At 55.0% G+C, this 24,119-nt stretch overlaps 1 protein-coding gene and 1 long non-coding RNA gene across 5 annotated transcripts in view; one reads left to right on the top strand and one right to left on the bottom strand.

Moving 5' to 3' along the window:
* Positions 1-28: 28 nt before the first annotated feature.
* On the top strand, positions 29-1,080 carry LOC121675785. The gene is made up of 2 exons (XR_006020219.1): positions 29-183; positions 453-1,080. It is a non-coding gene; the product is annotated as an uncharacterized LOC121675785 (long non-coding RNA).
* Positions 826-24,119, bottom strand: part of AHCYL2 (adenosylhomocysteinase like 2) — a 74,744-nt gene continuing 51,450 nt past the window's right edge. For 2 of the 4 annotated variants that reach the window (XM_042051496.1, XM_042051516.1), the window contains exons 3-17: positions 19,667-19,810; positions 19,010-19,110; positions 17,809-17,911; positions 15,701-15,795; positions 12,249-12,355; positions 10,865-10,981; positions 9,243-9,306; positions 8,194-8,282; positions 7,031-7,101; positions 6,811-6,905; positions 5,824-5,922; positions 5,140-5,208; positions 4,983-5,061; positions 4,409-4,529; positions 826-3,408 (exon numbers count right to left, since the gene is read on the bottom strand). In XM_042051496.1, coding sequence (XP_041907430.1) covers positions 3,402-3,408; positions 4,409-4,529; positions 4,983-5,061; positions 5,140-5,208; positions 5,824-5,922; positions 6,811-6,905; positions 7,031-7,101; positions 8,194-8,282; positions 9,243-9,306; positions 10,865-10,981; positions 12,249-12,355; positions 15,701-15,795; positions 17,809-17,911; positions 19,010-19,110; positions 19,667-19,810 — 1,361 coding nt within the window. In that variant the 3' untranslated portion in view covers positions 826-3,401. Of the gene's footprint in view, positions 3,409-4,408; positions 4,530-4,556; positions 4,898-4,937; positions 5,062-5,139; positions 5,209-5,823; positions 5,923-6,810; positions 6,906-7,030; positions 7,102-8,193; positions 8,283-9,242; positions 9,307-10,864; positions 10,982-12,248; positions 12,356-15,700; positions 15,796-17,808; positions 17,912-19,009; positions 19,111-19,666; positions 19,811-24,119 lie in introns of those variants that run through there. The other 2 variants (XM_042051485.1, XM_042051505.1) reach the window with 1 other exon arrangement.

The raw sequence follows: 24,119 nt of genomic DNA, 5'->3' as shown, positions 1-24,119 counted from the left end.
GGAATGCTGGGGAAGGAGGGGTTATGGGGTGTCCCTGGAGCGCTGAACGGGGGCAGCAGGGCGGGAGCTGGTGGTGTCACAGGTGCCCATGGGGTAGCAAGGGGGCACCTGTGGGGCTGCAGCTGCCCCAGTACACGCAGGGCCGGGGGGTTCCCATCCCCAAGGCACCCCCAGAATCACCCGGTGAGTCGTGCTGTCCGAACCCCGTTATCCCCATGTTGTTCCCAAGCAGCTCCCAGGGCCCTGGAGCAGGAGTGGGAGAGAGCAGGATTCCCATTCCCACACCCAGTATGGGGGGCAGTTGTTTTTGGGGGTGACTGTGCAGGATTGTGGCTGGGGAGGTACCGGATGCCCCATCTCGGTGCCGCTTGGGTCCCACATCCCCTCACAGCCTCTGGAAAGCTGGAAACCCCAAGGGCTTGGGTCAGGATTTCCCTTGGCTGCCCCAGCAGAGGAGATACCGGGATGGTTCCAGAGGAGATACCGGGATTGCTCCAGAGGAGATACTGGGATGGTTCCAGAGGAGATACCGGGATTGTTCCAGAGGAGATACCGGGATTGTTCCAGAGGAGATACCGGGATTGTGCCGGCACCGCTTCCCAAGGACGCACCAGCCCAGGAGCCCAAACAGCTCCGGCTGCCTCAAGGACGCGGCCCCGGAGCCGCTTCCCCAGCTGGAATTATCTGGACATGGTGGGAACTCGAGGCCACGGCTTTGGGGACAACCTCCCCCCATCCCACCACCATCCCTGACCCCTCCCTGTCCCCCCCTGCCCCAAAATCCTGGTCTGCCCCTGCCTGACCCCAAGGATGCTCGGGAGAAGCTGAGTTTTCCAATGTTTTATTTGTGTTTTGAGATTACAGAGTCTTTATTGCTGATCTAATACAATCACTCAGACATTAATATTTAAAACATCCTTTTGAAATGTTACGGTTGCGACGTTTTCGTTTCCTCACTGCTGATGATGGGTTTTGTCTCATTATCTCTAAAGTTCAGAACAGAATTAATTTCCTTTATACGATTTTGCTGGTGTTACCTAAAATCTCCTTTTTCCTAAGTCTTGAAAAATGTGTTACATTTAAAAAAAAAAAAAAAAAAAAAAGAGAAAGAAACCAAACCCCATTACACGTTTAATTTAGAGATGATCATAGGATATGATTCCAGGTTGATTAGGAAAAAAGCCAAGCGAGCCAAAAAGCTTTTACAGGAGAAGCAGAACATGGAGAAGAGCTTTAAAAATCGAGGTGGGAAAAGCCGGTTGGGATTTTATTATTAATATATATATTTTTTTTTCCCTTCCAATCTACCTGGAAGATAAAACGGGATGAAAACTGGGCACGAAGGGATCCGGGGCCAGGCAGAGCAGTGCCGTGTGCGGCACGAGCGACAGGCACGGGGCGGGACGCGGCTCTGGGGCTGCACTTGGGGTCGGGGCTGAGCGGGGCTTTCCCAGGGTGGAAGCGGCTGTGGCTGGGTTGGGTTGGGATTCCCGTTCTTCCCAGAGCTGCTCTGCCCCAGAGACCCCACAGCCGCGTCTCACCTGGGCCAGGAGCAGCTCCCACGCTCTCCAGAGAACAACGGGGGCTGACACGGACCGGGATCCAGCTCGGGGAGAAAGACCTGAACGTGACATTTCAAATAGCTCAGGGGACTCTTGCCAAAAATTCTCAGGATCTGGTAAAATCAATGAGCAGAGATCATTTCAAGTCTGTGGTTAGTGATCAGTCTGCGCGGAAGCTTCTCAAAGCCTGAAGGTCTCCTCAAAGCCTTCTCAAAGCTCCGACGCCTTCCCAAGGTCTCCTCAAGGCTTCCTCGAGGGTTCCTTGAGGTCTTCTCAAGGTTTTCCTTCCAGGTTTTGAGAGATTTCAAAGAGAAACTTGGAATAAGGCAGCACACGGGAACGTTTGTTCTGGAGACGAGCGGCTTGTGGTCAACCTGACTCCAAATCTCCCAAGAGCCGTGGGAAGGACTTGAGGCCGTTATTTCCTCTGTTCTCCCTTCCTTGTGCGTGAACGAGCTGCCACAAAAGTTCTTCATGATGGCAAAGAAGCCCAGGAGGACAAAACACGGATCTGCAGCCCATGAGAGACTTGGGAACCACACAGGGAGGACAAAGGCTTCTGTGCTCTCGGGGCTGGGCAGTTTTATTGTAGAAGGATCACGTTCTCCACATGAGGGATAGAAGCGACTCCGGTGAGACACCGGGACTCGGGAAGTCACCTTGGTAAGGGTCACGCTGTCCTGTGCTCAGGTGGGACATCCTGGGATAAAACTCTGGCAAATTTGTTCTCCATCAGCTCTGACACATCGAGATTCGAGGTGACCAAAGGGTTGTAGTGACGCTGAACTCTTCCCTCGCACAGAATCCGTGGGGGTCACTCCGGCGGACGTCTCATACATTCCAAAGGGGATTTCCGGATTCATACAAATACGACCAGAAAATAAAACTCCAAACACTTCCAATGAGGACTGAAATTCAGCTGGAGAAGGACCTGGCGTGAACCTGGGTCCTCCCAGCCGCGACGGCCGGCGAGCTCTGCTTGGCGCGGGAAGAGCTGCCGGGCGCGTGAGCAGCATCAGTGGGCGAGGCCCTTCCAGCAGCGCGGGCGGGCGGGGCTGCCCCAGCCCCACCGGGAACACGACCTTTGGTTGATCCATAGAGCTTGGCACTCGGAACGAAAGCAGCAGGAAAACACCGCGGGGCTGCGGCCAACGGAGCGGCGCCGGGCCCGGCTCCTCTGCGCGCTTGGGGCTCTCCCCGGCCGGCGCCGGACCCTTGGGCACAGCTCCGGGCAGTGCTAAGGCGAGGTTCCTCGGCTGGGCACGGCCCTGGGCACTTCCATGGCACACGGAGAGGCTTCTCCAGCCAGATTCCTGTGGCGGCTCCCGGCTGGGCAGCAGTGCCTGGAGCCAACGAGGATTTTGGCTTTGCTGTCAAACAGCCGGAGCGATTCCCCCGGTGCCGGCATCCTGCGCCGCTGGAGAAGCGCTGGGGTGTGGAGGAAACCAAGGACTGCCAGGCCGGGGCCCGTGGCTCCCGCCGTGCGCGGCGGGTGAGCAGGGATAAGGGACTATTCCACGGCTCGATTCCAGCAGCTTCCTCCTCGCCTTCCCCGTCCTCCCAGCCCCGAAAAGGAACGAACCCAAAGAGAAAAATGAAAGAAACGGAAAGAAAATCCAGCGTCTCCCAGTCCCGCGGCAGGACGAACACCAGTGGCAGAGGCCACATGAACAGTATTCTAATTTAATAAATAAATAACCTAAAACACACTGTCGACTATGGCAGCAAGCCCGGCTCTAGCGTGGGAAGCTTGCGCGGTTTCATCCTGTACAGTAGTTGAGAAAGACTCGGGTGGTTGTTGCTGTTCCTCGCGATTCTCCGGGATGCAGCGGCAAGAACTCAGTATCTGCGAAAAGAAGAAAAATGGGGTCTGGTGAGTGGCTGGGGAAGGGATGAGAAGCTGCCCCGGCATCACCACGGAGGATTTTGGGAGGGGGAGATGCCAAGGACAGAACTGGCTGAGGAAGGGACTCGGTCCTCGTTGCCTCTGAGGTGCCCACGGGAAGTTTGAGGGGTCGTGGCTGCCCCTCAGTGCAGGGAATTCCCTGTGACCCTCAACGGATCCCGACCTCTCCGTGCATGGGACAAACCTCGCTTCCCACAAGGCTGGGCCACGCCAGACCCCGAAACCAGGCAGAGAGAACTGAACCAGAGGGAATTCCTCCATGGCCATGAGGAAGCACCAGGATTGCGCAGGGAAGAAAGCTCAGGATCTGGGGAAACCCAGTAATCCCCAAACCGGGAGTGTTCTGGTGCAGCGCTGCTCTCTCTGCCTGCCAAGAAAATCCCTCTTCCTGCAGGAAAAGGATCTGGGCTTCACCCTCCCAGGCTGATCCACGTCTGTGCAAAACCATTTCATTTTCATGCTGTAAATTCATGGCAGTGCTGGCTAAAAATGTGGAAAGGGAAGGGATCCAGGGGCTCCTACTGAAACTTGCAATTATTTTTGGGGATCTGCCCAGCCCGTGCTCAGGAAGGAGCCGCAGAGCTGAGCCCGTGGGAGCAGCTCCGGGGCTGAGGCCGCTCTGTGCCACCTCATCCTCCGCCAAACTTTAAAAATAAAGCTGCTGCTGAGCCGGTGGCATCGTGCTGGCATCTGCCACGTCTGGGTGACAGCTGCTGCCGCGCACAAAGGGCTCCTGTCCTGCCAAACGCTCCTGTCACGGCTCCAACTGCACCATCCCCTTCCTGCTGCCTGCAGTGGGACTGAGCAGAGCCCTTGGAATCTTCTCAGGGGACCGGCGGGGTTAAACCCCGTCCCCTCTGCTGCCACAGGCGTCCCCCAGGTCGGGGCAGGAGCAGAGGGCTGGGAGGGCACCAGGACGAGCAGAGGGCTGGGAGGGCACCTGTAGTAGTTGGGTTTGAAGGGTCCGTTCTTGTTGAGCCCCAGGTACTTGGCCTGCTCGTCCGTCAGCTCCGTCAGGTGCGCGTCGAACGTCGGCAGGTGCAGGCTGGCCACGTACTCGTCTGGGGTGGGAAAGGAGTCCAGAGCTCGTCACAACGGGGGACGCCACGACAGCGAGTCCCCCGGGCTGAGGCAGAACCCACCTGACATCTGTGGCACCTCGCCCCTGAGATCAGGACAAGCCACCCCCGCCTCAAGAAACCCCAGGGCTGCCAAAGAGCCCATTCTGCAGCCAAAGCGTGCTCAGTGTGGCCGTGCCCTCAGGAAGGGGCTCTGCTGGGGGAGCTGCTGGCACCGGCAGCAGCCCCATGGGAAGCCCCCTGCACCGGGAGGCATCCCCGCTTCCCACAGGTGGGACAGGAAAGCAGCGGCGAGCCCAGAGCCAGCGGGAAGGAGCTGCTGGAAGCCCCTGAGCTTGGGCCAGTGCCACCTCCCAGCTGTGACAGTGACACAGCTTGGCCCAGTGCCACCTCCCAGCTGTTCCATCCCCAAACCCGCAGCGGGAAGGTCGTTACCCATTTTCTTAGGCAGCAAGTACACGTCCTGCTTGTAGCGGCCCTCGGGAGCGTTGTACAGCTCTATCAGAGCCAAGGCCTGGGGAGAGGACACTCGGTCAGTCACTGCTGTCCCTCAGAGCAGGTCCTGCTCCGGCCCAGCCCAAGGCCTCCTCACCTGTGTGGTGGCCGTGATGGACAGGACGAAGGTGGGGACGGTGGAGCAGCTCAGGTTCAGCAGGCGGCCCTGGGAAGCAAGAGCTGGTTGTTAACACGGCACCACACCCAGTTTGTGACCCCACAGGAGGGACAGGAACCACAGGAGCAACGTGTCCCAGCTGTTTGTCACCTGCACTGAGCCCCAAGGTGTGGCTGCCCTTAGGAAGTGGAAATCTCCCTGTGGGAGATACCCTGGAGTGGGATAAACTAAAAATGGGAGCTTTTCTTTGTCCCAGGAACTGAGCAGGGACCTTGTGGCTCTGCACAAGTCCCTGACAGGAGGGGGCAGCCGGGGGGGTCGGGCTCTGCTGCCAGGGAACAGGGACAGGAGAGAGGGAATGGCCTCAGGCTGGGCCAGGGGAGGGGCAGGCTGGATTTTAGGGAAAATTCCTCCATGGAAAGGGTGGTCAGGCCTGGCACAGCTGCCCAGGGAGGTTTGGAGTGCCCATCCCTGGAGGGATTTAAAAGGTGTGGATGTGGCACTTGGGGACGTGGCCTTGGCAGTGCTGGGAATGGTTGGACTCAATGGCCTCAGAGTCCTTTTCCAACCTCAACAATTCTGTGATTCCATGATTCCATGAGCCAAATTCCAGCCAGAGGGACCCCTGAGCTGCAGTTCCTGCTGCTCCAGCCGCTCACTCACCTCTGCCAGCAGCACGATTCTCTTCCCGTCGGGCCAGATGACGTGATCCACCTGGGACCTCACCCGCTCCCAGGTGAGCTCGGGCGTGCGCAGGCTGGCCTGGAAATGGGGTCAAAACGTTACAGCAGCACCAGAGCAACCCCAGAACCACAGAAAGGGGAGGAAAGGAGGCACCAACCCTGCCAGTGTCCTGGGATTGTCGTCTCCCCTGGATCCCATCCCAATCCCAGACCAGGGAGACCTTTGTGAATAATCGTAACCTGGACTGGTTTTGTGATCGCAACACATCAAAGCCCCAGAAATGATTGTTCAGGATCTGGTGGGGAGGATTCACGGCCACCAGCTGAACCCTACAGGGCTGCAGCCACTCCTTCCAGCCCAGAAAATGCCTTCAAACCCACGGGAATTCTCGGGAATTCTCCAGGCGAGGCTCTCCTGGATTTCTGCTCAGCTTTTGGGACTCCTGGCTGGGCCTGACGGTGCAGTGACACCAAACTGGGCTGGAGAGGGATTCCCAGCTCCCGAGGGAAGGCTGAGGCCGGGGGCAGCAGGCCCTGCTCGGGATGCTGGACCAGCCCATCCCACTCCTCGGATCCCTCGGGATCAAGGAGGGACTGGGACACATCTAAGGCATGGGGAGAGATGGATTTTATCTCCTCCAGGGGCTTCCTCAGGACAGACAGAGCAGCATCACCCCAAAACAGCACCACCCAAAGCACCGTCACCCCAAACACTGTCACTCAAAGCACCATCACCCCCAGAATGGTCACCCCAAAGCACCATCACCCCAAAGCCCAAAGCACCATTATCCCAAATCACTGCGACCCTACAAGAGTTGCTCCAAAGCACCATCATCCCAAACACTGTAACCCCAAAGCACCATCACCTCAAAACAGGATTACCCCAAACCCCGTCACTTCAAACCCCGTCACCCCAAACCCCGTCACCCCAAACCCCGTCACCCCAAACCCCGCTCCCCGCGCTCACCACGTCGATCTCGGTGTTGGAGTGCCCCATGTTGCAGACGATGCAGCTGTTCTTCATCCTGTCCAGATGTTCCCTGGTCACCACGTTCTTGTTCCCTGCAGGCACCAAAATCCCCAATGAACACCCCCCTCCCACCTTTGGGGCTTTCCCTCAGGACAAGGCTGGGGATGGGGCCCATTTTGGGGTGGGATCCCCCATTTCCTGCCCTGCTGCCCCGTACCCGTGCAGGTGATGACGATGTCGACCTGTCTGATGACTTCGTTGAGCTTCACCAGCCGGAATCCGTCCATGCTGAGAGGAAAAACGGGGAAAAAGTGATCCCCAGACCCCAATTTTAACTTCCTGAAGGGTCACCGAGCCCCTGGGAGAGTCTGGGGTCAACCTGGAGGGTCTGGGACTGTTGTGAGGAGAAGTGAAAAGGGGATTTGGGGGTTTCCCGTGTCCTGTCAAGGCCTTCTCATTTGCAATCCCCAATTCTCAACCCAGAGGGGTTTTTAGAGCTGTTCCTCCTGCAAGGAACCTCCAGGAGCTGTGGAATCCAGGTTGGGATGGATTTAGAGCATCCTAAAAAACGCCCCAAAGCTGCAGATGCCTCTCATCAACCCCGCCATCCATATTTAGGCACCTGCAGAGCCCTGAGAGGTGCTGAGCACTCAGCCCTGCCTTCCCCAGCGAGGTGAGCTCAGGGATAACAAGGGCAGGGTGTGTTTTTTTGGGATTTGTTGTCAATCCTCCCCAGAGCTCCTTCCCGTGGCTCTCACAAGCTGCAAAATTGGAGTTACTATAAAAAAAAGTCTCTTTTTTTTTTTTTCCTGCTGCATGTCCCCATTTCCTGAGCTTTTTCTCCACTGCAAACTCCTTCTGAGAGGGGCCATGTGCTGCTGCCTTGTGCAGAGTCAGGGGAGGGATTTGGTGCTGGAAAGCAACAAATTCCCAGTTAAGGATGGATGAAGGTCACAGAGCAACCCCAAAAGTTCATCAGCTCTGCTAATTGAACAGGGCTCGTTAGTCCTCTCACCACAATAACCTTTGGAGGAGCTGGGGAGGAGCAGGCTGAGGGTTTAGGGAGGCTCTGGGAGGTTTTGGGATCCCCTTGGGATGCAGAAGCAGCATCCAAACCTGGCTGTGCCTGGAGGGCAGGAGGTCGGATCTCAGGGAGGGCTCTGCGAGGGGTGAGGTGTGGGCACAGCCCTGGCACAGCCGGCTCCGACTCCAAGGGAGCAGCTCATTCCCAAAATCCCGGCTGCTGTGGGACGGGATCATCTGGGAAATGCTTCAGGGCAGGCCCCCTAAGGACAGAGCTGCGGGTGCAGGGAATCCCTTTGGGTTCTGGCCGTGGCTTTCCTGGGAAACAGGAGAATTCGGGGCCGGGTGAGCCCTTACCAGGCCTGGAGGGCGCAGATGGGGTCGATCTCGGTCACGTAGACGATGGAGCCCATGGCCTTGAGGGCGGCACAGCAGCCCTTCCCAACCTGCAAGGGGAAAGCCCAGCAGGAGACAGGGCCGGGCCCGGAGCTCCCGAGGGATGCACAGCTCCGGGAGACTCCTCCCAGCTCCGGGAGACTCCTGCCAGCCCCTTCCGAGCCCTCTGGGGGCGATTAAACTCCGTCTCTGTGCGTGGAATTCCTGCATTTGGAGCCATCTGAGACTCAGGCCTGGCTTAGGGAAGAGAGGCACTAAAACTCCCAATGGTTTTGGTCCCAGGGATTATTTTTGCCCCCCAAACCACCCCGGGGTCTGGAATGCACCACAAGAGATTCCAATAATCCCAGGGAAAGTTTCAGAGGCTCGTGTAAACGTTTGCTCCACTCAGGAAGCTTTAAGGGTAATTAACCTCGGAGGGTTAACGAGCTTTAACCTTTGCCTGGCACGGGCAGTGCAGGGGACCCAGGTTAGACGAGCGAAAGTTCCCAAAAATGGGATTACAGCAGGAAAAACGAACCCATTCCAGCTGCTTGGACATTAAAACAACCCCAGCAGTGCACCCACAGCAACTGGTGTGAGAAAAACTGGGAATGGGGAATATTCCCGTGTGGAGAGAGGGTGGGTGAAGGGAGAAACCCGGATTAATTCTCTCTGGACCTCACTGCAATGCCCAGAACTTCTGCAGAACCTCTGATTTTGGTGATATCGGATTAAATACGGCATTAAAAGGACACAAATCGGTGTTCTATCAATATCTGGGCACACCAATATCCAGATACTCAAGATGCTCAGAATATTTAATGCAGGGTTTTTTTTAAAGATTCAGCTTTGGCATCTCTTTAATAATAAGGAAATAGCCCGAAATTGAAGAAAACTTCCAGTTTTTGGCAAACCCTGAGGTCTGGAGGCTCCTGCAGGTGCAGAGCAAAGGCCTGAGGGTGGATGAAGCTGTGCCAAGGAATTCCCAATGGGAAAAGTGGGAAAAGTGGGAAAATTGGGCCCCTTACCTCCCCATAGCCACACACCACCACCTGCTTCCCCCCGAACATCATGTCCGTGGTCCTCTTGAGGCTGAGAAAAAGGAAAAAAAACCACAATTAACGCCCAGAATTAAAGCCCAGCACCAAGAGCTGCTCCAAGGACGGATTCACAGCTGGATCCTGCACCCCTGAGCACACACAGAAATTCCAGGGGGAGAGAAAACCCAAAAAGCTCCTAAAAATCTCCCTTTTCTTTTTGGAAGGGTGGAGGTTCTTTTGTCCTTCCAACAAAAAGGGTGGAATTTGGGTTTGGAGCCCTTTTTTTTTGTTGTTGCTTTTTATTCATTTACTTTTGTTTTGATACTCCCAAAATATTGAAAATCCTCTCCAAAATTCCTTTTATCTGGATTTTTGTTGTCAGCTCCAGATGCCCCCCAGCAGGAGCCCCGGGGGCAGCAGGGCAGTGGGAATTCCTTGCCAGAATCCCAGAGTTTCCCCCAAATGAAGCTCCCCCTTCCTCTGGGTTTCCTTCTGCTCTCTCCCTGAGACTGTCCTACATTCCAGGCTATTTTCAGCTCCGGAGTAAATAGGTTAGCAGTGCAGGGAAGGTGAAATTCCCACACTTTTCCAAGGAATTCAGCTCCAGCCCACGGCAGGTTGAAGGCACCTCTGCTCTCATCTCCCTCGACCCCGTTCTCAATTCCTGGGCCAGACTGAACCTGAATCCCAATTTACCCCCAAGGAGTTTCCATGGAATCCCAGGATGGTTTGGGTTGGAAAGGGCCTTAAATCCCACCCCATCCCATCCATCCCATCCCATCCCATCCCATCCCACCCCACCCCACCCCATCCATCCATCCCATCCCATCCCATCCCATCCCATCCCATCCCATCCCATCCCATCCATCAATCCATCCCATCCCATCCCATCCCATCCCATCCCATCCATCCCATCCCATCCCATCCCATCCCATCCCATCCCATCCATCCCATCCCATCCCATCCCATCCCATCCATCCCATCCATCCCATCCACCCCACCCCATCCCACCCCACCCCATCCCATCCATCCCATCCCATCCCACCCCATCCCATCCCATGGGCTGGGACATCTCCCACTATCCCAGGTTGCTCCAGCCTGGCCTTGGACACTTCCAGGGATGGAGCAGCCACAGCTTCTCTGGGAATTCTGTTCCCATGTTCCACCCCCCTCTTTATTCCCATTGTTGCTCCCTGCTCCTCAGAAGATGCTGCCACCCATCCCAAATCCATGGATTGTCATGGATCGTGTCACAACAGGGACAGAACCTGTCCCAGCCCCACTCGGCCCTGATGGGATTTGGGGGTGGAAGGACACGGACACCGACCCCAATTCCAGCCAAATAAAGGGAGTGAAGAGAGCCAAGGGAGGAGCGCTGGGGATCCGACGGGGAAGGAGAAAGGGCAGGAACGCTGTGCTGGAGCAGCTCTTGAGCCACACCACGGACACAGGCGGCTTCTATCCCGGTGCCACAGAGGGGACAGGGACAGGACAGGGACAGGGCTTTATTCTGCTCTGACCCAAACTGAGCCGAAATGATCCTGGTGGCAGCAGAGCAGAGCCCTGGATGCCGATCCCTGCGGGAATTCCTGCCCCGTCCCCCCACGCACCCGTCCAGGATGGACTCCCGGCAGCAGTAGAGGTTGTCAAACTTCTGCTTGGTCACGGAGTCGTTCACGTTCATGGCTGGCACGCAGAGCTTCCCCGCCTTGGACAGCTGGTACAGCCTGGCACGGGCGTGGAACAAGCAGGTGATCCATGGGGAACGTTTCCCTGCACTCGGCTGCGGGGTTTGGGCTGGAAAGGGCCTTAAAGATCATCCTGGCCGTGGGCAGGGACACCTCCCACTGTTCCAGTGTCCAGCCTGGCCTTGGGCACTGCCAGGGATCCAGGGGCAGCCCCAGCTGCTCTGGGAATTCCATTCCAGCCCCTGCCCACCCTCCCAGCCAGCAATTCCCAATTCCCAATCTCCCATCCAGCCCTGCCCTCTGGCACTGGGAAGCCATTCCCTGGCTCCTGGCCCTCCATGCCTTGGCCCCAGTCCCTCTGCAGCTCTCCTGGAGCCCCTTTAGGCCCTGCAAGGGGCTCGCAGCTCTCCCTGGAGCTTCTCCCCTCCAGCTCCCCAACATCCCCCTGCTCTCGGCTCCTGGGCATGGACTCAGCTCCCCACAGCAGGAAAACCACTGAAAAGGAATTTAAACACCTCACTGCAGCTGTGAGAGAGTCTGAAAATCCTGTCCCTGCTCCAGCCCTTGGGAAGGAGAAGCCGCCTTTGGAAATCCCTTCTGCCCACACTGGGATTTTGGATCCTAAAAATATCACCAGTCCTTCTCCCGACCCCACCGGCTGCAGACCTGGAGCCACTTCCCTGTTTCAAATCTTTCATTTCCCTGTTTCAGGAGCTGCCTGAGCCTCTGGCCACGCTCTCATCCAGCTCTTTCCCCCCACAAAAACACAGCAAAGAGCTGCTGCTCTCCTCAGTTCCCCGTTTCCTGGCACCTGGGACGGGATTCATTCCATGGAAAAGCACCTCCGACACCTCCCAACCCTCAGCGCCGCTGCTCCCGTCCCAGCTCTGCTCCTGCCAGGGCCCGAGGGATTTCACTCACTCATCTCTGAGGTTCTCCCTTCCCCAGAAAGTGACTCAGTTCCTCTTCCCAAATCTCACTTCTTCCCACGGATTTTGGTCAGGGCTGTGCTCTCGGCTTCCTCCACAGCCCTCCCCTCCTCAGCCTTTCCTCTTCCATCTTCCACACGAGGTGAGAGCCTCTCCTCCCACCCCACAGGGGGAGAACACCTGGAGCACCCTCCCACCCACAGAATGCTCGGGAGGGGCTCCTGCTCCTCACTGGGAGCTCCGAGCAGCAGCTCCAGGTCTCCTGCTCGGGATTTAAAGCAGTTTCCATGGGAAAAATGAGGTGCTGGAGGTCCAACACTGAGCTGAGCTGAGGGGACCCAGCTTTTGTCCCAAATTCCTGCAGCCTGCCCCGTTACCTGTGGACCCCGGTGACGCTCTCCTCCACAATCCCCTTGATCTTCTTGAACATGTTGGGGTATTTCTTGTAGATCCAGTGGGTGAGATCTCCCCCATCATCCAGGATCTGCAATGAAAACCACCACGGAGTCACCCGGGGCCGGGCAGGAAGCCACAGAGCCACTGCTGGAATAAAAACCTTGGGGTGAGCAAGGAGAGGCCCTCTGGAAAACAGCCCTGGGAAGGGCAGGCAGGAAAACAGCCCCAGAAACCTCTGAATTCCAGGGAAAAGAGGTGTCCAAGAGCTTCTCCAGCCTTATGTGTATGGGAACACCTGGAATGGCACCCAAGGAAGGGGCTGGGCTCAGAGGGAGCCCCTGAAGGAGGCAAGACACAAGGGAATGGAGAAACCCAAACGTGGGTTTTGCCAAGTGCTCCCGCCCTCAGGAGGGCCCGGGCAGGGCGGGAAGTGTGGGAACCCCGATGGAATCCAGAGAAAACAGGGAACAGATGTCACCCAGGGCAGGGGAGGAGCCCAGGGCCCGCACAGGGTGAGAGCACAATGGCCACCATCATCATCATCATCATCCTCAGTCATCATCATCATCATCTTCCCCATCATCACCATCACCATCATCCTCAGAGTCACCACCACCACCATCACCATCCTCATCCTTGCATATTCCATACACTGACATCGAAGACTTCTCACTGCATCATCATCATCATCATCCTCATCATCATCCCACTCTTTCCACGTTCCCTACACCAAAGTCAAAGACTTCTCACTGCTTCCTCCTCCTCCTCTTCTCCTCCTCCTCCTTCTTCTCCTCCTCCTCCTCCTCCTCCTTCTCCTCCTCCTCCTCCTCCTTCTCCTCCTCCTCCTCCTCCTTCTCCTCCTCCTCCTTCTCCTCCTCCTCCTCTTCCTTTTCTTCCTTCTCCTCCTCCTCTTCTTTTTCCTCTTCCTCCTCTTCCTCCTCCTTTTCCTCCTCCTCCTCCTCTTTCCATATCCCACACACCGAGGTCAAGGACTCCTCACTCCATCATCCCCCTCATCCCCCTCATCCCCGGCCAGAGCCCGCTCGGCCGCGATCCCTTCCCGAGGGGGTGCCGGGGAGGGTTCAGGGATTCCCTGCACCCACAGCTCTGTCCTAAGGCCCGCAAAGGGGCCCTGCCCTGAAGCGTCTCCCAGATTATCCCCATCCCACAGCAGCCAAGAGTTTAAGGACGTGGCTCACAGGGATTCTGGGAATTTTGGGTGTCCCAAAATCCCAACCCTGGGCGGAAGCGTCTCCGCTCATTTGCTGTGGGCGGAGCTCAGCAGGGACCCTCTGGAGCCTTCCCAGGAGAAGGGACCACTCCCCTCCTGGCACAGGTGACATTCCCGAGCTCTGCCTGGGCCTTTGTGGAGCCATCCACGGGCACAGAGCTCCTTGGAAACGCCGTGTTCCACTCCCACCTTCTCCTCTCGGAACTGCCGGATGTTCCGCTGCCGCCGCCGCCAGGGAGCAGCTGCTCCTCCCAAACGCCTGGGAGGCACAGGCTGTCCTGCCAGAGCCCAGCAGCCGGCCCTGGAGGCTCCAGGGAATCCATTCCCGGCTCCACATCCCATCCACGGGCTGGGAAGCGCAGGCAGGGAAGGGTTAAGTGGGACTGGGAGCTCTCCTGGGCCAGCCAGGGAGGAGGAATTCGGAATCCGCCTGCCTGGCTCCCAGGACGTCTTCATTCCATGAATCCCCGTTTAATGGAGCGCTTCATCCTCCTCCCCAGAGAGAATCCCAGCCCCTGGCAGCTTCCCCTTTCCTGGGAGAGCAGGGGATGGAAGCCCCTGAGCAGAGCCCTGCGGGGGCCGGGTTTTGTGGGGAGGTCACCTTGGTGTGGCAGCTCCAGGCATCCAAGGGCACAGCCTGTCCCACATTCCTGCAGCTTTCCCAGCTTCGGGCAGGCTCTTTGCCCTCATTCCTGTTCTTCCAGCTAGTTTTGGTGGTTTGTTTTTTTTTTTTTTTTGTTTTTTGGGCAAAACCACTTTATTTGAGCTGGAAATCATTTTTCCTAGAGAAAAGCAGCTGTTTCAGGCGTGAGCCTCGGTGGGAGCTTCTCTCCAGGTCACCGACTCCCTCCTCCCTCCCTCAGCCCTTCCGAGTCATCTCTTCTCCAGGAGAGAATCCCTGGAGAGGCTCTTCCATGAAGGAAACCTCTCAGATTCCATCTTTTTCAGAAAAAAAACCCCTTTCTGATCCATCCCTGCCCAGGCAGAGCCCTCCCCCGAAGGTCAGAATTCCCAGAACCTTCCCATGAAGGATTCCCAGAATGGGAATGGCCAAGAACTGGCCCCATTTCCAAGGAACAAGGAGCAATTATGGGAAAAATGAGGATGGGGAGGGGCTGGAATGGAATTCCCAGAGCAGCTGTGGCTGCCCCTGGATCCCTGGCAGTGCCCAAGGCCAGGCTGGACATTCGCTGGGATGGTGGAAGGTGTCTGTGTGGAATGGGATGGCGTTAAAGGTCCCTTCCAACCCAAACCATTCCATGATTCCCCAATTTTAAGATCCTTCTCACACCTGCCCTTCAGCCAGCGTCCCATTTCTCATCTCTAAAAACACAGATCTCCAAAATCCAGCAAAATCTCTGGGAACAGAGATCCTGGTGCTCTCCCCAATGATTTCTGTGCTCCAGGAGCAGGTGTGAAAATCAATCCCACAACGAAGAGGTCTGAAGAGATCCCGGGAAAGCAAAATCCGCATTTTCTGGAACGCTGGCTTGTTCCAACAGTGACATTTGGGATGGGAAATTAATCCTCAAAGAGCAGGAAAAAAGCTGCTCTCGTGTCTAGACTCAGTCTGGTACCTCGGGGGTGGAATTTTGTGACATTCCCGGTTCTTTTTAAAGGTGACAGCGACTGGAAGGGACAAAATCCCACCTCAAACAAGCCAAGATTGGCAAAAACCCAACTGAGATCCACGTTTATCTTCCACCTTTGACTGCTTCTCATCTCATTTAGATCAGGGCTCGAAGGCTTTGGGGAAATGTGATGGAGACAGCACAGCTGACAGCTGAAAATCGTTCTGCTCACCCAGCTCCAGGTTCTCTGTTTTCCCTGGAAACAAGCGCGGGATGGAGCGGCGGAGGAGGGGCTGGGTTACCTGAGGTTTGGGTGGTTTAAAGTGTGGGAATCACGGAAAAATCTGGGCTTTGTTCTGAGAAATCCCAGCAGCCAAAGGTGAGAATTGAAGGGTGAAAAAGGATGGAATCTCGTCTCGAAAACCACAGATTTGGAGCTGTTTTTAGCAGGGGGGTTAAAATGGAACTGCAGCACGACACTGAGAAATCAACCGGAACACCCCAAACCCCGCGGTGAGGTGGTGAAACAAAGCCTTGCTTGGCAAGATCCAGGAGACTTTAAGTGCCCTTCCCTGCTGCTCCTCTCCAGGTGGGAGCTTCCCAGGTGCTTCCCAGGTGTTTCCCAACTCACCATGTTGGGCTGCCAACCCTCGACGTTGACGCAGCGGTCGATGCACCACCAGAAATCGTCCTCGGATTCGCCCTTCCAGGCAAACACAGGGAACCCTGGGCACGGAGGGAGAGGGTGTTAGCACAGGCAGATCCCTTGGGAATCGCCTCTGGGGGGATACTCGTGGAAAGCACACACAGGGATTGGCTTTGAACCTCCCTCACCTCTTCCTCTCGCCCAGGCAAGAGTCCCCTGGCTCTCAACAATGCCAGATTTATTTGCCAAATCAGGATTTCCCTGCAGATCGGATTGTCAGGCGGCCTGGACCCCAATTTATTAATTGATGTGTTAATTGATTTGAATGCATTGTGATCGTGAGCGGTTGTTACTCAGCTTTGGTGAGCAGGACCCACGAGCAACGCGGTGGGTTTGGCTTCTGCTGGGTCTCCAAGAGCTCGTGGTCAAAGCTGTGGCCTCAGCCAGGTGAATTCCCTGGACTTACCCAGGTAAAATCCCTGGATTCACCCAGGTAAAAGCCCAGGACTTAACCAGGTGAAATCCCTGGTCTTACCCAGATAAAATCCTTGGATTTACTCAGGTAAAATCCCATGTCTTATCCAGGTAGAATCCTTGGCCTCACCCAGGTAGAACCCCTGGTTTTAGGGCAAATCCCTGACTTCATCCAGGTAAAACCTTTGGCCTCACCCAGGTAAAGCTCCTGAATTTGCCAAGGTAAAATCCCTGGTCTTAGCCAGGTAAAATCCCTGACCTTATCCAGGTCAAATCCCTGGATTTACTTATGTAGAATTCCTGACCTTATCCAGGTCAAATCCCTGGATTTACTTATGTAGAATTCCTGACCTTATCCAGGTCGAATCCCTGGATTTACCCAGGCAAAATCCCTGGATTTACCCAGGTAAAAACCGTGGCATCACCCAGATAAAATCCCTGGCCTTATCCAGGTAAAATCCCTGGTCTTATCTGGGTTAAAACCTGTGGCCTCATCCAGATAAAATCCCTGTTTTCAGGGTAAACCCCTGGCCTTATCCAGGTAAAACCCCTGGATTTACCCAGGTAAAAACCGTGGCATCACCCAGATAAAATCCCTGGCCTTATCCAGGTAAAATCCCTGGATTTACTCAGGTAAAATCCCTGGATTTACCCAGGCAAAATCCCTGTTTTTAGGGCAAACCCCTGGATTTACCCAGGTAAAATCCCTGTTTTCAGGGTAACCCCCTGGCCTTATCCAGGTAAAATTCCTGGATTTACCCAGGTAAAATCCCTGTTTTTAGGGAAAATCCCTGGATTTACCCAGGTAGAAGCCCTGGATTTACCCAGGTAAAATCCCTGTTTTCAGGGTAAACCCCTGGCCTTATCCAGGTAAAACCCCTGGATTTACTCAGGTAAAAACCATGGCATCACCCAGATAAAATCCCTGGTCTTATCCAGGTAAAATCCCTGGGTTTAGGGCAAATCCCTGGCCCTATCCAGGTAAAACCCCTGGATTTACTCAGGTAAAACCCCTGGATTTACCCAGGTAAAATCCCTGTTTTTAGGGCAAACCCCTGGCCTTATCCAGGTAAAATCCCTGGATTTACCCAGGTAAAATCCCTGTTTTTAGGGAAAACCCCTGGATTTACCCAGGTAGAACCCCTGGATTTACCCAGGTAAAATCCCTGTTTTTAGGGAAAATCCCTGGATTTACCCAGGTAGAACCCCTGGATTTACCCAGGATTTCCCAGGTGAGCAGCCACACGCTCAATTCCTGGGCTGTGAATTACCTTCCTGCCCCCGAATTCTCTCTTCCACCCAAGCTCTGCCCCAAATTGTGACATTTAAATCCAGTTTCTCTCCATTTCCCTGAGCAAAACCACTTCCAGCTTCGGCTCATCACACGGCATCTTTACCACATCCTTTTACACTCCAGGGGGATGGGAAAAAGCAAAACCCCATTCCAAGAGTTCCAGAGCACTGGAAAGGATCGATTTTACACTTTGGGTTTATTCCAAAGCGAACGCAGAGGGGAAAAAAAAAACCCCAAAGAGGTGAAAAATGAGCTGAAACCGAGGGAGCAGCAAAAATTCCCTGGAAAATCCAGGAGGAGCCAAGAGGGAGAAGTCGTTCCCTACCGCTCTCAGCCAGGGCAGCAGCCACTTCGTTGAGGGTGGAGTAGATGTTGCAGGCAGCCCATCGGCACTGGGCTCCCAGCGCTCCCAGGGTCTCCATCAGCACCTGCAAAAAATGGGAAAAAACGGGAAAAACCCACTCAGGGAGCGGCACAACCCGGGAATTTGGGTGCTGCTTGTGAGAAAGGCGCTGCTGCGCGGCTCCGAGGGTGGGTTAAGCTTCTGAAAGGTCTCTGAAGTTGGGTTTAAGCTTCTGGAGGGTCTCTGAAGTTGTTTTAAGCTTCTAAAGGGTCTCTTAAGTTGGGTTTAAGCTTCTGGAGGATCTATGAAATTTGGTTTAGGCTTCTGGAGGAGTCTCTTAAGTTGGGTTTAAGCTTCTGGGGGGGGTCTGTGAAACTTGGTTTAGGCTTTTGGAGGGGTCTCTGAAGTTGGGTTGAAGCTTCTGGAGGGTCTACGAAATTTGGTTTAGGCTTCTGGAGGGTCTCTGAAGTTGTTTTAAGCTTCTAAAGGGTCTCTTAAGTTGGGTTTAAGCTTCTAAAGGGTCTGTGAAATTGGTTTTAAGCTTCTGGAGGGCCTCTGAAGTTGTGTTTAAGCTGCTGGGGGACCTCTGAAGTTGTTTTAAGCTTCTGAAGGGTCCCTTAAGTTTGGGTTAAGCTTCTGGAGGGGTCTCTAGAGTTGGGTTTAAGTTTCTGGGGCATCTCTTAAGTTGGGTTTAAGCTTCTAAAGGGTCTCTTAAGTTGGGTTTAAGTTTCTGGGGGGTCTATGAAATTTGTTTTAAGCTTCTGGAGGGGTCTCTGAAGTTGGGTTTAAGCTTCAGAGTCAGGTTGGAACAACCTGGTCTAGCGGAAGGTGTCCCTGCCCGTTGGAACTGGATATTTTTAAGGACTTTTCCAACCCAAACCATTCCAGGACTGGATCATTCCCTGGCCCAGGGGCCTCTGAATCAGTTTTTAGGCAGCATCGGGGTCATCAGGAAAGGGCACAGGAAGCGATTTTGGAATGGAAGCATCTTTGCAACCCTCTGAACGGATGGCAAACCAAGAACTGGGTAAAATCCCGAAGCTGGCAGGAGAAATCCCTCCTGTGCCGTGTTTTGGGGAGAAGGGCAGCCCCTCCTCGCTCTGCCTGGGCTCTGTTTTGGGGCATGAGCAGCGGGGTTTTGGGGCCGGGGTTTTGGGGCCGGGGTTTTGGGGCGGGCTCTTACAGCCGTCTGTGCCGTGATGTGTGTGCAGCCCACGATCTTGGCCCCGGCCAGAGGCTTCTCCCCCTGAGCTCTCTTCCTCAAAGCCATGAGCGCCGGCATTTCTGGAAGGAAAAAGGGAAAAGGAGGCCATGGATGGGATGGGAAGCGGGATGAGCACAGGAGGAAGAGGCAGCAGCACTTCCCAGCCCCTGCCCGGCGCTCCCACGAACTCGCAGGGCTGTGGCAGCTTCGAAACAGCCAAAGCCTTGAGAGCAAACCCCAAAGGAGTCAAAATGACCCCAAATCCCTCCGGATTTTTCCCGGTTACGTTCAAATTTCTGCCTCCTCCAGGAAAATCTGCTTCGGAGTGAGGATTTGGGATTTGCTGCTCCACTCCAACATCCCTCCAACACCCAAACCCTGCCTGGCCTTTGCTATTGACCTTCTGGAGGTAATCAAGCTAAACGAAAACCGTCCCGTTCACGCGGTGGATTTCATCTGTTCTGCCGATCCCATGGAACAGCTCTGACTGCAGAGCACCTCGAACCCCCCAAAACCCCGCAGGAGCTTCCCCATCCCAACAGGGACGGGGTGAAGAAGTACCCAGCACCCCGAGCCGCAGCAGAGGAGGATTTGGGAGGAGGAAGAGCCGCGCAGGAGCTGGGTTCGGGTGCTTACCCTGCTCGGCGATCTCGATCTCGCGGCGCCCGAACTCGGCCTGTTTGATGTTCTTCACGCAGAAATCGCTGCTGCCCTTGGAGTTCTTCTGCTGCTTGTCCCGGGGCGAGGTCTCGTCGTCGGAGCTGTCCGTGTAGGAGGCGGCTGCGGGAGGAGAGGAGCTCAGCAATGGGATGAGACATCCCCTAAAGCCCCGCGGGGGAAGGGCGTGGGTGTGCTCTTCCATCCCAACTCTTCGGGGCGCAGCTGGGATCTCTCCTGCTCCTCCTCACAGGGACTGTTTTCCCTGCTGGATTTACCTGGGATGAGTTTTTAATTCTCATCTCCCTCTGCTTCAGCACCACACCTGAGGTAATCGGCTTGAGCACTGCCGGCTTCCCACACGGGCTCATCTCCATGGCCTTCTCCCAGCTCTCTTCCCAAAGTTCTCCCACCTCTCTTCCCAAAGTTCTCCCAGCTCTCTTCCCAAACTCCTCTCACCTCTCTTCCCAGAAGTTTTCACATCTCTCTTCCCAGAAGATCTCCCATCTCTCTTCCCAGTTCTCCCAGCTCTTCCCAAAATTCTCCCACCTCTCTTCCCAGAATTTTTCTCATCTCTCTTCCCAGTTTTCCCACCTCTCTTCCCAAAATTTTCCCACCTCTCTTCCCAAAGTTTTTCCACCTCTCTTCCCAAAATTCTCCCATCTCTCTTCCCAGAAGTTTCCCCACCTCTCTTCCCAAAATTCTCCCACCTCTCTTCCCAAAGTTTTCCCACCTCTCTTCCCAAAGTTCTCCCCCCTCTCTTCCCAAAATTCTCCCATCTCTCTTCCCGAAGTTCTCCCCCCTCTCTCCCCAGAATTCCCGAGTGCAGCTCCCAGACACCCCACAAAAGGCCTGTCCATGTTCGGAGCACTCCAGACCCACCAGGAGCTGTGGCTTCAGGCGGGACTCACAGAGGACCCCACTCCATCCCCGACAGCCGCGGCGCAGGGTGTGAGCTGATGATTATCCGGACACCGTGGGATTCCCAATCCTTGGATCTGCTCCGAACGGATGCGTGGAAGGAACTTCTCCATCGGGAGGATAACACAAGCCTGGCGTGGATGCTCCAGGGAGCTGCTGGCTCTCTGGCCTCGGGGGACTTCAGGAATTGTTTGGAGAGCTGGGGATCACCAGATCCTTTCCGGAGCCCCACGGGATCAGACGAAGCCTCTGCCCCAGGAGTGGGTGTGGATGGGCTGAATGAATTCCAGGAGCTGTCCATAACTGTCTTCCTTTCCTCTCAGCGCCCTCCAAACTTTGGGTTACGGAATTGACCGTGGCAGACACATGGGAGAGCCTTCATGGAGCCACAAATCCCCTTTCCCGCTCATTCTGGTTCCTAAAATCACCCGTATTTCAAGAGAACCGCATCCATTTTTGATCCGACTAACCACCGCTCCCGCTGCGGATCAGCCGAAGGAATCCCTCGTTTTCCTCTGGAATCTGCCCCCATGGAGGGAAACCAAACCTCTTCCATCTTTCAGGACTGCCACCAGCAGCCAGAGCAACGCAATCAGCTCCAACTCACGGCTCCTCTTTCCTCTCCAGATGACCCTTCCAGGACCCAGCTGGCCATTCCCTCATTCCTCATGGAACTGCTCTGCTCCAAGTCCTTCCTTTCCAGCTCACGTGGTGCTTGCAAAACCATCCCGAGCCTGGCATCCAGCGGTGTGCTCCAGCCCAGAGGAATTCCGCGGTGGAACAGCTCCGTCCGTGAGCTGGCCGCTATCATGGATCGCTGGGAATGACGGATGTGACGATGAGCTCTCCGCCTTCCACACCCCACAGGCCCAGCTCCCACAGGGAAAGCTCCGGATCCCACGGGAGCTGCTCCAGCCAACAGTCAAGATTCCCAGTTTCCACCCCAAACCTGCGCCAGGGGAATGAGGCAGCACAAGGGTGGGAGGTTCTTCCAGGGCTGATCCCATCACCGCCCACCAGCGCTCCCGGAGAGCTGCAGCATTCCAGAGGCATCCAGGCCTCGAGCGAGGACGGATTCCAACAGCTCCTTCGTTTATTCAGAGTAAATCAAACCATCTTCTACCCTGAGCAGCTCCAGTGACACTTCCACCCCAAAAAAGCCCCCAAAAAGGAGTTCAACCCCCACCCCAACCTGGCCACGGGTTTGTGTTTCCTGCAGGCTCCCCACTTTCCCTCCTGGCTCACGGGAAGGGTTTCCACGATTCCAAGGAACAAAAGCTCAGCCCGGGCGCCACGGGTGTGCCAGGCTCCCCCAGAGCCACCCGGCTCCTGATCTGAGGCCATCAGGAAGGAATTAGGCATTGTTGGAATTTCTCCCCATCCTCAGCAGGGTGTGAGGGGCAAATCCCACCCTGCCAACAGCCCCTGAGGGCAGCGGGGCTCCGCTGCTGCTCCCGATCCCACGGCGGCTCCCGAGGCTCGGCGGGGCCGGATTCACCACAAAGGGCACCTTGTATCGTACCCAACTCGGCGTGCCAAGGGCTCCAGAGGGAAGGATTAATTAGCTTAATTAGTCCTTGAAGACGGTTAATCTGTGCAGAGGTTGCTTTAAAACCAGCGAGTTTTGGTTCTGGGGGCTAAAAGCAATTTTTTAAAACCCTCCCCCCCCAAAAAAAAGAATCCTGCCTGGAGTAGCCAAATTTCATAAGCAGGAGGTTCTTTAATGTTAAATACATCTGAAATAAATATAATAGGAAGCAATGTAAAATATTATTTTGTATGATATTTATTTTATATAAATTAAGAAATAGAATGTAAGATAATATAAAAGAATAGAATATAAAAGCAAACCTGATACGAAAGTGTTTATAGAATTCTGGTAATTAAAGCATTGCTGTCAGTGAATTTAACAGCAAAATAAATCTCTAAAAGTCCATTTTCCTTCGCTTTTCTGTAAAATGGAAAACAAGGAGTGAAAGGAAAGGATTCCAGTCATTAATTGATGGGACAGCTTCCTAAAAATATTCTCCAAAGTTGATTAATGAAAACTTCCTCCCTGGGCTTGGCATTCTGTGAGGTGTGGAAAATGTGAGCACAAATAGGATTATTTGCGTTACGAGTTTGTGTCTCCGTCCAGAGAGGTCGAGGATTCCACATCCCTGGAAGTATCCAAGGACGGACAAGGCTTGGAAGAACCTGGCACAGTCGGAGGTGTCCCTGCCCATGGCAGGGCTGGCACTGGAGTGGCTCTGAGGTCCCTTCCCACCCAAACCATTCCAGGATTCCCTGAATCCACCATTTCCATTACTGATGCATTATTTGCAGATTGTTGGACTCCACGATCCACGTGGGTTCTTCCCACCTCAGGGTATTCCACAATCCCGTGGTTTCCAAGAGAACGACACAAAAGCGGCAGCGGCTCTCAGGTGACCTCCGCCCACGCCCAAACCAAGCAAAGCCCAGGTCGGAGCCTAAACTCAGCCAAGTTTGGCTTTGCTGATGTCTGAGGCGAGGATCCACTCCTGGCTGCCGAAACTGGCATCGCTAAGGGGAAGAAAGGGCAGCCTGACCCTGTCACACGCCCCAGGGAAGGACAAACCTGGTTTGCTCCCTGTGAAACCTTCCAAAACAGCACGAGGATGAATTCCAGGTATTCCTTGAATTCCAGCTCTTCCTGTCCTAATCCCACCCACAGAACGTGCCCGTGGTGGGTAACGCACAGCATTGAGCACTTGGATCATCCAGGCTGGGCTGACCTAAAAGATTCCCCAAAATGCCCAGCTGATCCCCAGGAATCTTTCCTGGAGCAGAAAACAACGATCTGAGTTTTGAAGAAAGGGAAGTCGGTGAAATTTAAGTTAACATCGAGTCAAACACCGCCTCGATTCCGAAGGGAGCTCCCAGTTCCGTGACTGGGAATGGTTGGGCTCCGAGGGCTTTTCCAACCTCAGCGATTCTGTGATTCCTCCCCTCCACTGCCATCTCTCTGCTCCTCACGCTTCCTCTTTTCCATCCATCCATCCATCATCCATCCATCCATCCACCATCCATCCATCCATCCATCCATGGATCCATCCACCATCCATCCATGGATCCATCCATCCATGGATCCATCCATCCATCATCCATCCATCCATCCATCCATCCATCCATCCATTCCTCCATCCATCCATCCCTCCATCCATCCATCCCTCCATCCATCCATCCATCCATCCATCCATTCCTCCATCCATCCATCCATCCCTCCATCCATCCATCATCCATCCATCCCTCCATCCATCCATCCATCCATCCATTCCTCCATCCATCCCTCCATGGATCCATCATCCATCCATCCATCCTTCCATCATCCCTCCATCCATCCATCCATCCCTCCATCCATCCATCCATCCATCATCCATCCATCCCTCCATCCATCCATCCATCCATCATCCATCCATCCCTCCATCCATCCATCCATCCATCATCCATCCATCCCTCCATCCCTCATCCATCCACCCATCCATCCATC

This window comes from Corvus kubaryi, unplaced genomic scaffold, assembly GCF_017639235.1.
Source record: "Corvus kubaryi isolate FWS band 111438036 unplaced genomic scaffold, C.kubaryi_AGA036_p1.0 135, whole genome shotgun sequence".
In the NCBI taxonomy this organism is placed as follows: Eukaryota; Metazoa; Chordata; class Aves; order Passeriformes; family Corvidae; genus Corvus; species Corvus kubaryi.
The sequence above is the reverse complement of the archived record's forward strand: the minus strand, read 5'-3'. Positions and strand labels throughout refer to the sequence as shown.